Source organism: Tauraco erythrolophus, chromosome 2 (genome assembly GCF_009769465.1).
Source record: "Tauraco erythrolophus isolate bTauEry1 chromosome 2, bTauEry1.pri, whole genome shotgun sequence".
In the NCBI taxonomy this organism is placed as follows: domain Eukaryota; kingdom Metazoa; phylum Chordata; class Aves; order Musophagiformes; family Musophagidae; genus Tauraco; species Tauraco erythrolophus.
In genome coordinates this window covers 68879920-68891203 of record NC_141466.1, presented here as the reverse complement: position 1 = coordinate 68891203, position 11284 = coordinate 68879920, and the positions used below count along the sequence as shown (strand labels likewise).

The following is an 11284-nucleotide window of genomic DNA, read 5'->3' as shown; positions in this document are numbered from 1 at the left end:
TAACCAGAATCAGTCTCCTGAAACATGGCCCCAGTGAGGGAAAGCTCATCCTGAGTTTGGGTGAAAAGTGGACTGCTCAGAGGGGCATGTGCTCTATAAAGGTCTGTTGCGTGTGAGGAAGAGAGTATGGCTTGCAATATATTGATCCTTTATGCTGTGTGAGAGGTGAATCAGTGTTTTCTCTGTGATTCCACATTGCAGTCCATCTTGTCTGCTGTAACGCAGACCATTACTCCTGCAGATTTGCTGTGTGAAGAAGGAATACAGATGAGGTATATTTTAATATTGTAGGGAAGGTCGTAAGGTCCAAAGCCATGATCCTGGAGCCAGTGTCTTGTGAAATCTCCATCCAAAGTTCAAGATGAACCCTCGGAGATCATCCTGTGTGAGTGCTGAGCTGCTATTCTTTGCAGGTGGGTGATAGATGTTGTTTCCTACTGCAATGGTCATACAACACCATCAAAATCCAGTGCCACGGGGTTGGATACAGGCTGAATGTGAGTGAGGCATGGAGAAGCATCTCTGAAAGGTGTCGAATATTATGAGATATTGACTGCAGCATACTGGACACTGTCCACCCTTACCAGTGACTTTTCATGACATTATTTCCATAGCCAGTGGAGATTTCTGGATTCGTTGTCAGTTTGCCCTGTTCTACCTGGGTTCATCTCATGCCCCTTGGTTTTTGTTCACTTGATGACAGTCATATCATTGTTTGCATGTTGATACTAAGGGTTCATGATGTAAGTGTGTCCAATATTTAGCTTCAGCAATCAATGTTGGTGTTCGATGAGATTGCACTCAAGTGCAGCTAAGAAGTTGGAAATCTCTGGAAATGCTAAACAGGAAACTGGATATCACTGTAAAAGGACTTCAGGAAAATTTTGATCATTGACTATAAAAAAAAAAGCAGCCTGCCACTGGGTCATCTCTTAGCCTCAAAGGATGAGGGTCCTCAGAATAAATCCTAAATTATCTTAAGCATTTGATGCCTTTACAAAGGCATTGCGTAGCAAGTTACAGGTGACTTAATTTCATCAAGCAAGAGTTCCTTTCCAGGCCTGTGTTTCTTTCCTAAGGACTTTGGCAAGAAAGAGCCAGACAGGCTGTCTTGGAGCCAGAAATGGATGTATTTTGTGGGCAGCCCTGAGTTTGGGAGAGTGTACAGCAGTCAGCAAACATATTTCTTTGAGAGCTGGGGGAATAAACATGAGGTTTATCGTCTTTATTTCAATTCTCGAGGAAGACAGGAGGCTCAGACTGTAGCTTGGTTTACCAAGCCCTGAAGGCATCAAAACCACCCTGAGGGGAAGCAGGACTATTACACTGGGGAGACGGTTGGGGGGAAAAAACAACGAGCAATATTACTAACTTGAATGCCTGAGAAGGAGAAATGAGATGAAAGGTGGGATCACAGGAGGACAGCTGTCAGATCACTTTGTCTCATCCTGAATGAGATGTTTTAGATGTTTGCATTATACTTCAGCCTCATGTAACTTGGTTGTTTTTGCAGTGACAGCCACGGGATTGCTCATTAAGCCCCGAGAGGGCAGTGTTGCTGGAGGAACGTGGATTACTATTACTCTGGATGGTGAGTTTAAAACTTTTATGAAGCATGTGTCTGAAAGTAACAGAATCAGCTCCATTCTGAGATTTGTGACTGGAGCGACAAACCCTAAACAACAGAGCCATGGGCTGTGGCATCCATAACATGAAATCGGCTTGAAATTTTCACTTCATAAGCTAGTGCTGATGGTTGCTTGGTTTTAAATTCTTTCTAAGCAAGAGAAGTCAGATTTTTTTACCTTATTTTTGCAGATGTAAGGCTAGAAATTTCTTCCCTGCCACCTTTTTTTTTTTGAAGAAAAGCTGAAAATCTGCTCTGTTCATAACTCCTGTGATGCTGGAGCTTTAAAAACACTAACGATGAACATGAGATCTGAGTGAAAATCACAGAAATTGATATGTCATGCTCATTGAAGCCCAAAACCAACTGTGCAAAGCTAGGGCTGATTTTCTGCAGCGCTGAACATTGATTCATTGAGAAGAGAGTTGGTTTCTGAGCCAACTGTGCATTCGGTTTAGCTGGTCATTCTGACACTCCTTCATTTATAACTATGATCAATGGTATCAGTCTTATTTGTTTGAATATTGTGCATTCCCATAGAGCTGATGAAATGAAAGGAAGAAGGGAGGCTCAGGTATTGGGTTTTGTTTTCCTCTCTGTGTTATTTTTTTTCTATTTTCCTTACAAATTTTAAATTATCAATATTATTTCTTTTTAAGTATTAAACTTTTTATCTGAACCTGCGAGTTCGCTCACTTTTACCCTTCCCATTCTCTCCCCTATCCCACCTGAGGGTAAGTGAGCAACTGTGTGGTGCTTGGTTGCTGGATGGAGTCAAACCACTGCAATATGAAATTAGACAAATGTGATTTTAAAAAGCCTGATTAAGGGCTCTAAGCATTGTTCCTAAAAAGAAACTGGGTTGGAAATTCAAAAATATTTGTTATGTGTGACTGAATGTGAGTGATCCTGTCCTCGGAGCTCTTCTGATTGACTCTGATTATTTAGGCTCAACATCTCACCAGCTAGAACCTGTCTCTTCAGCCAGCGTGTTACAGCTGGAGGTGTCCCTGGTGAATCCAGAGCTGCCCAGGTTGCCATGTGATGTCTCTCCTCTGTATTTTGACTTACACACTATAAGATGCAGAACAAGGTATGATCCATGACTATGGTGTGGGCAAGACCTTGCTGTTTGTCTGGTAAGATCCTCCTTTTCTTTCAGTGTCTGTACGGGTAGTTTGGAAGTTGAAGGAATTCCTGTGACTGCATCTGAGCACCTCCTAAGATGTGTTGCATTTATTCTTGTTTCAACTTAATGAAGCACTAGGCTACCTAGCATGAGGGTCAGAGTGAAGCTTCTTGGAGAGGCTAAACTCAGATCTTCAAAGGTTTGTAGACATCTATTTCTTAGATGCAAAACTCCCCAAGAAAATCTTGCAGGGGATTTTACCAGCTTTTGGTGTCCTTGATCTGTGCAAGATCATACAGAGAGGTTGAGTAGACCAGAAAACAAACACAGTTTCAAGCACCACCTGGGCAATCTAAGCTCACTGTTTTCTGTCCTGTCATAACTTTCAAGAAGACTGTTTGACTAGAAGACCAGGGGTGTCTCGAGGCTGTAAGAGTGACCCTAATAGGGCTCTTCCATCTCTTGCTGCTATGAGTTGGCTGGGACTTAATTCTTCTGAATGCTGTGCTGACAAACTGTGTGTGGTAAGGATGCAGCGTTAATTTGCAAACCATGATCAAGATGCCTTGTAGATCCAGGCAGCCCTGGGTTATTTTAATACTCATGAATAACAATTGTTGTCTGAGCACATCTAATGAGCATGTCTGTGTTTTGCATTAATGAACAATTTAGATAGGGTTCTGATATAGTCCTGTCACCTTCTGCACTTAACTGTAATTTCTTGCTGTACCTCTATATTTCTTTTAAATTGTAGTTTTAGAGTTTGGGTTCATATGTGTAAAGTTTGGGTTCATATGTGTAAAGTTTGGGTTCACAGTGTAAACTTTCTTTGCTCTGTTGAAGCCTCAGCAGACCTGCTAAGAATGGAGATCCTGTGAAGAACCTGGCATTTCCTAAAAAATAAACCTAATCTGTATAAACATAATATAACACATTTTCTTCCACCTAGGCCTTCACCGCAGGAGGGTTTGTATTACGTGGAGGTGATCTTTAAAGGACATGAGATTAACAACCTGACTGAGGTGGAGAAAGAAAACTATACTTTCAAGGTAACCACCAAGCAAGGATAGAAGTGATGATAAAGAATTCAAGGCATTGAAAGGTGTCAGACTTCAGGCATAGTATCACAGGGAATATGTTGAGATATTATCTCATACTGTATGTCTGTTTGCATGTCAGGACGAGAAGTTAGGATGTTCCTTCTGTTCCTTAAAACTAGGTGCATTGAGGTACTCATCATTCTGGCGCTGGATAGACTAGGTGACCTAAGAGGTCTTTCTGAATCAAAAATCTGAGTCCAGGTTGATCTGTCTCTGCACTTAAGCCACAGAGCCAGAAGACCCTATTGTGTCAAAAGACCCTATGTTGCTTCTTCTGGTGTTACCCTCCAAGCTGAAGGGTGGCCGCTTAACAGTCTACACTGTCACATAACCATAGGCAAGAACACCTCCCATGGGTACAGCTGGTTCCAGGAAAGGACATCTCTCTAGGTCTAGGACAGATCTCCACACTTTAAGATGAACAAGACTTGTAAAGCTCAGATCTCAGTTGTGATTTCATATCTGTTGCTCAGTTATTTTGAGAGCTCAGTACTTCCTCCCAGACCAGTATTTTCCCTTTGGCTCTCAATGTCAAAGCACATTGTCTCAGGAGGTTGTGGTGGGGTATGGTGGTATTAGACCAGTTAATGACAATGGGGTCAGGATCTCCTGCAGAGCAGAATCCTTAACCATGGCTGTGTGCTTCGGGATGAGGCCTGATGTGTTTGGAAGTCACGTCCCACCTCTGTGCTAACTTTGAGTATCAAGCAAGAAAACCCAGTTTTCAGTAAATTGCACATTAAAGCTGAAGAGTTGTTGGGTGGTTCAGATAGCTTAGAGAGTTGATGAAAAATCACCAGGGGATGCTGTTAATGAGGCACATTCCAAGCTAAATAAAACACAATGTCTCTTTGTTTTGGGACTGGGACCTGGGAGCTATGCGTATTAAAAATTAATTTTGCCTCCACATTAGATTGAAAAAGCCCGCTGCAGGCAGCAACAAGTCTGAACAGCTCAGAAGACTCGTGTCAGCTAGTGGCCCTACTTTTCATGCTGTTTTTTTGGCTTCTTTCTCCTCATCAGCTCCAGCCTAGGGTATGGTGTGACGTTGCCCTTTCTTCTCAGAAGTGGCAATCACTGGAGGGAGTTTGTGGCTACTCATTCATTTTTAACGTGACCATGAGGAGGAGGAAAAGCGAAGACTGAGCTTTGAAAGGGGACAGGGTTCAAGGAAAGCTCAGAAATAAACCACAGCATATGTAATGATGTCTTTGATCTGATTCAGCAAATGAGTTTAAGCTATTTATTGGGCTGACAGCAGCACCTCTAAGTGCAAGTGAGGATGGGAGAGGGCTCAGAAAGAAGGTCAGGAAGATGATGTGTGGAGAAGGCTCTGAGAAATGAGTGATTTGGAGAATGGGGACACATAGGAAATGTACTTTTTCTGTAAGGTTAATGAAATTGAGCAGCTTATGACTTGGATGGAAACAGGATTTGGCCAGCTAGCAGTATTGCAGGCCAGATTTATGGGGGTATTTGTAGCTCCTAAGAGAGCAAAGAGACAAATGGATTTTACAAAATCTGAACAAGCCAAGTGCTTTTATATGTCACCTTAAGCCCAAGACCCCTGAATACCTTGATGGACCTGACCCTTGCTTTTCAAATAATGATTTTCATTTCCAGAGTGCCAAATGCTGCACTGAGGAAAGACGATGACATTTTTATTTTTCAGAGCAGACATCTGAGAAGGGAAGAACTGATGTGGTTTTGCCAAGGTTTCTCTGTAAAATGCAAGGCTGTGCCTGTATTAGTTAACAAGGCAGGGTCAGGATGTCTTCTTCAGCACTGCCTGGGATCACCCAACTGCTGCTTCTTGGTGCAATTTTTCCTATTTGGGTGATAGCAAGTCTGCTCCCAGTAGACAGTGTAGATCAGGCCACCTTCTTTTTGGTGTAGGGAGAGAACTTCCTTACATTGACACAATAGTCCCTGGGCAAATACAGTTGGACTTGATGATCGTAGAATCATAGAACGGTTTGAGTCAGAAGAAACCTTAAAGATCACCTAGTTCCAACTCCTCTGCCATGGGCAGGGACACCCTCCACTACACCAGGCTGCTCAAAGCCTCATCCAACCTGGCCTTGAACACTTCCAGCAATGGGGCAGCCACAAGTTCTCTGGGCAACCTGTTCCAGTGCTTCACCACCCTCATTGTAAAAAACATTTCTTCCTTATATCTAATCGAAATCCCCCCCTTTCAGTTTAAAAGCGGGCCATTGCCCCTTGTCCTGTCACTCCAAACCATTGTAAAAAGTCCCTCTCCAGCTTTCTTGTAACACCTTTAGGTACTGGAAGGCTGCTCGAAGGTCTCCCCAGAGCCTTCTCTTCTCCAGGCTGAACAGCCCCAACTCCTTCAGCCTGTTTTCAGAGGAGAGCGGATCCAGCCCTCGCATCATCTTCGTGGCCCTCCTCTGGACCTGCTTCAACAGCTCCATGTCCTCCTTATGCTGGGGACCCCAGAGCTGAACGCAGTATTCCAGGTGGGGTGTCACTAGAGCAAAGTAAGGGACAGAATCCCCTCCCTCGACCTGCTGCCCATGCTGCTTTGGATGCAGCCCAGGATACGGTTGGCTTTCTGGGCTGCCAGCACACGTTGCCGGCTCATGTTGAGCTCCTCATCTAGCACCCCCAGGCTGTTCCTGCTTCTCAGGCTGTTCTCAATCCATTCTCTACCCAACCTGTACTTGTACTTGGGATCTTAAAGGTCTTTTCCAACCTAAATGATTCTATAATTCTAAATTGCAGATTCCAAGCTATTTTCTTTACTCATATGGCTGTAGTCCAAGAACCCACCTTCCCTTTTCATAACTCTCCTTGTGGCTTTCCCAAGATATCCAGCTTTTTTTTTATTGCCTGTCCAGGTACGTTCCCACTGATATGAGACCACACTCTCAGCTACATCAGCTTGTTACAGGATGGTATGCAGCCAACTCAGCAGTGGTTAATACCTAGTGGAGACAACTCTGTATCCACAGCAGGAATTCTTTAAACAGTTACTAAGGGTCTCCACTGCCTTTTTATTTCCTTTAGTCCTGGGATCCAGATGCTCAATTTGGACATAAGGTACTTTTTAGCTGATGAAGCAATCCATTTATTTGTCTTGTTTTGTCTGCCATCTTCCAGGGAGGGACAGGGACATTTACAGAATATACTGGTTCCACATGAGTTAACAGTGTGTAGAGGACCATGTGTGCTGCTGGCCACTTGACAGATGGCTAGTGGTCCCACACAATGCCATTAGAAAAGGATTGGTGTCAGTCTAGGCAAAAAATTTCTAGAGTAATTTTGTTTAAAAAAAGACCCACAGATTTTAGAGTTGATTAGAGAAAAGGGGTGAAAGGGCTGTCCTACTTGTTGAAGATGCAGCTAAAGGATGTGCCAGGTCAAGTATCTGTGTGTCTCAGATACTTCGAGATGCTGATGATGACATTCCTCCACTCAGAAAGGGTTCTTGTGTGTTCCGCATCTTCTGAGAGGCTTACTTCAAAGCACAATCTCTCTGCTCCTTCTTGGGCTCCCTTTAAGTCAAAAATAGTACTTCACAGCAGATTTCCATTGTTTCCTTGCTGTTCCCTCAGAGGCCAAGGTAGTGCTTTCCCAAAGACACCTCTGATGTATTATACTGCATTGAGATGTGCCAACACAAAGATTTTCCTTACTACACTGCTTTAGGGTACCCAACAAGCTTGCTGAAGGCTAGCTGGAGTATTTAACTTCCGTGATGTAGTAATAGTTTTTAAGAGTACGCTATTGGGAAGAAAAATAGTGCCATAATGCAAGACAAAATGGAGGTCTCAACTTCAGATAAAGCCATGGCTTAGAAATTTTATAGTGTACTAAGCCGTATGTTCTGGAATTGACTGAAGCCAGGGTGGACAATTTGAGCACAAAAGAGGATATAAAAATAGCAGTAAGCCACATTCTGAATGTAGAGGGGGCAAGAAGGGAATATTTGTACTTTTCTCTCAGAGCAGGACACTGCTTCAAAGACCATATCTGAAGTGTGAGTCTCTGAAATGTGGTTGCCAACTGTGTTGTGCGTGATGCGTAATCAGATCCTGTTGGACTGCTGTGAAAACGACGGCCATTTAACTAAAAATTCTCTTTGCAGTTCTCTGCTGCGCAGACACCTGTGGTTTACCAAATTAGTCCCCCATCTGGCATCCCAGGTATGGGACCTTTCTTTAAGCTGGAGCCCACTTTAATTATTATTTGATGTTCCATACTGTCTTTCTCCTTACGAGGGATCTGTCTTGCTGGCAATTAAAATGGGCACCTTCAGAACTTAATGTCCAGGCTCATGCTGAATAGGAAAATGGGTTTGCACAACAGGAGAGAGTCTGCAGCACTGGGTATGAGTGGGTAATGCACGGTGACCAGGTTGTTTGGTGCTTACCTGCCTGAGTAGGGAGATGATGTTCAGCAGATGGATAGGTCTAATCAGTCTCAACTCTCAAGTCATCTGACCCTATTTAGTAACAGTTTTAAGAAGAATTAGCTATTATGTGGTGATATTGTAATGCCATACAGACCTTTTAGTTAATGGGGCTTTAGATCAGGCTTTAAAGTTATGTGAGAAGACAATCACTGGTTTTGGTCTGAACAGTTAACTGGTGTATGGAAGATTTTTTCCCCCTATTTCTACTCTGTTTGTATTTGCAGGCTTCTTTAGAGAAAACTGAAATGCCGATTTCCAAAGTAAAGATTAATGAAAACATTTTGGTGTCTCAAGAGTGCAGAGAGATACCTTGATGATTAGATCACATAAATGCTCCTATATCTAAGTCCATCCCTCATTTCCAGTTATTTTCAGGTGAAGTTCAGCTCCAGATTCTCATGCCTTGCTTTAGGTTGTCTCTATGGAGGTTTCTACATGTTAGCTGGATGTTTGACCTCCTAGTGTAGTCAGTGAAGAACGTGAGGGTAACACTAAGTGTCTGGTGTTATCTGAGATGTCCTGGAACATGAAGGACCCACATGGAGCAGGTAGATATGACACAGAACCAGGAAGACTCATTCCCTTCTGGAGCCACATGGGACTATAGGGTGTCTCAAATGATTTAAGACACCTCTGTGCAGGCAACTGAACCAAGCTGTCACCCAGCGTGGTCAAGGGAGTGTTGGGATTGATTCAGCTGGCCACATATATGCTAAGGTCCTTCTCTAGACCTTGACCCTGTCTAGTGTACAAATGATGTCATTTGGTTGCCTCATGAGGTTCTACAGTGGAATTTGGTTAGAATGTGGGGTTTAGTTAAAAGAATTGAGGAAAGTATATTCTCAGTACAAATACTAGAGATCTGCCAAAAAAAAAATCAGGAATGGACTTTTTTGTGGGAAACAAAGACGTGTGTGGTGAATTAAGTCCAAAGTCACCTTGAACTATGGTAGAAGCTGAGAGTAGATGTCAACCACTTGGGCACCTCTGCAAAATTTGCAAGGACTGAGAATTTCTTTTGTTCAGCTCACAAAATTTGCAAATACAAATTAGCTACTTCTAAAAGACTCTCTTCAATTTCAAATTTCTTTTAAACAGGAAATTTAATAGAGATCCATGGGAAGACAATTGCTGGAAGATACGAGACCCTGGACTTCAACGTGGATTATATTGATGGGTAATTTTATATAGGCTGCTATCTGACCCATTCCCTGTAAATTGGAATTTCTTCCATCAGCATCCTTGACAGCAATAAATTGCAACCAGTTGGCCCAGAATTGCTATTTACTTCCTTTGTGGTTTATTGCAGCTCATGAGTTGGGCTCCAGCAAACTTTGTTAATCTAATTGCAACTGGTCCATTAAGCTAGTTGGTTTGTTTACTGGCAGCACAGTCAATCACTGCTCAGTGTGAATTGTACTGTAATTGCGTCTGGTTGCTGTAGATTTTATTTTGACTAGCAAATTAAAATTTAACTAATTAAAATAATGTCAGAATCTAAAAGTTAAATAAATTTTCCCTTCCATTTGCATTTTTAGAAGAACTATTAATTTGAAACAGATGCTCTGGTGAGTCAGAAGACAAAGCAGAAGTATTTTGAGACAAAAGGCTTTGTTGTTCACTGCTTTAAGCCCTCCCTGGTCACTTGTTCTGAAGGAAGGCTTGATTTTTATTTTCTGCTGCTTCTATGGTTACATGTGACAAAGCAAAGCAGGTAGAATTTTAAAATTTACCTCAAGCCAGCAGCACTTCAAGCACAGTGAATCCAAAATGAGCCTGCACGCTGACCTGTCTGTCATATGTGTTTCCGTATGTATGGAAGTGTTCTCATTCTACTGCATTACAATTTCCTTACGCTTGTGTCAATGGCAGTGAAGAACTAAGCCCAGGTGAGTATTTTAAAGATAAACTATTAATCTATGGTTACTGTGCTGGCGTTTTAAGGATCATTTCAGGAGCCGAGGGTGGTGTGTATTCTCAGTAGTTAGACATTTTGGTTGCAGCAGCAGATACTTGACCACTAGATGCTTTTTAACTATTTCTCAGGCTGAACAGAAATGTCCTTTACTAAGTAACTAAATTCTTTGCTTGTGTGAGTGAAAGTCCAGTGCTGATTCCTGCCATACCAGCTGCACCTGTTTTTCAGCCCTACATTTTTGCTCACTGGAGGCACATCAGCATCCTTTGTTCGATATTAATTATTGTTTTACCTGCCTGTAGTGGAACTGTGAAACCTTTGATCAGTGGGAAGAAAGGCCGGTCTGCCTGACTGCAGGTTGGATGTGCCTGCATGCTCCATTGCTAGATTACTCATTTACAGCCTAACCCCACCATTGCCAGAAAGGAAATTGCCTCAAAATCTTAGCATACCCAACAGAGTCACATCTTAACTTCACATGAATAATTTGCCCATTTTTGGTGCGTGGTAAATACATAACAGGTGAGGACTTGGACTTGACCAGAGCAGTCTGTCCCTCAGTCACACTGATTCAGGATTTGGAACAAAAGAGAGGACTGTTCTTATACTTCCAAGCATGTTCTGCACTCTTTTCCACACTTTGTATGGGATGCAATGGTCCAGTGATGCTGGACCAAATGTTTTGCAGCACTGTTTTTTTTCTTTTCATCCTTATATGGAAAGGCATCTCAATATCAGCAAGCTGTATTAATAAAAGCAAACTCTCAATAAAGCCTCATAAAATTACACTCTGAAGCATGGGTCATAACAAAGTGTTTACACTACAAGTCTTAATTGCATATTTTCTTTAATTGCCTGTTAATTCTTAAAGAATCATTGCTAACCTTTGCTTATTATGCTAATTACTGTGGATTTATTGCTCCCACCTGATTCATTCTCTCCAATGGAAGTTGTCCATTGCCATATTGATTCTTTAAGGTAGGGATACTTGAACAAGGTGGGGATACTTTAATTTATTATTAGGCACTTGGATGATTTCTAGTAAAGGTTGTTTGTAGTGTTTTTCCTCAAT

The 11284-nt window shown here is 42.3% G+C and overlaps 1 protein-coding gene across 1 annotated transcript in view; it reads left to right on the top strand.

Moving 5' to 3' along the window:
* The first annotated feature begins 361 nt into the window (after positions 1 to 361).
* The window catches only part of PKHD1 (PKHD1 ciliary IPT domain containing fibrocystin/polyductin), a 272553-nt gene continuing 261630 nt past the window's right edge, over positions 362 to 11284 (top strand). The window contains exons 1-6 of the mRNA XM_086623983.1: positions 362 to 413; positions 1514 to 1591; positions 2576 to 2720; positions 3706 to 3805; positions 7968 to 8025; positions 9393 to 9471. Of these exons, the coding sequence (XP_086480109.1) occupies positions 362 to 413; positions 1514 to 1591; positions 2576 to 2720; positions 3706 to 3805; positions 7968 to 8025; positions 9393 to 9471 (512 nt within the window). The remainder of the gene's footprint in view (positions 414 to 1513; positions 1592 to 2575; positions 2721 to 3705; positions 3806 to 7967; positions 8026 to 9392; positions 9472 to 11284) is intronic.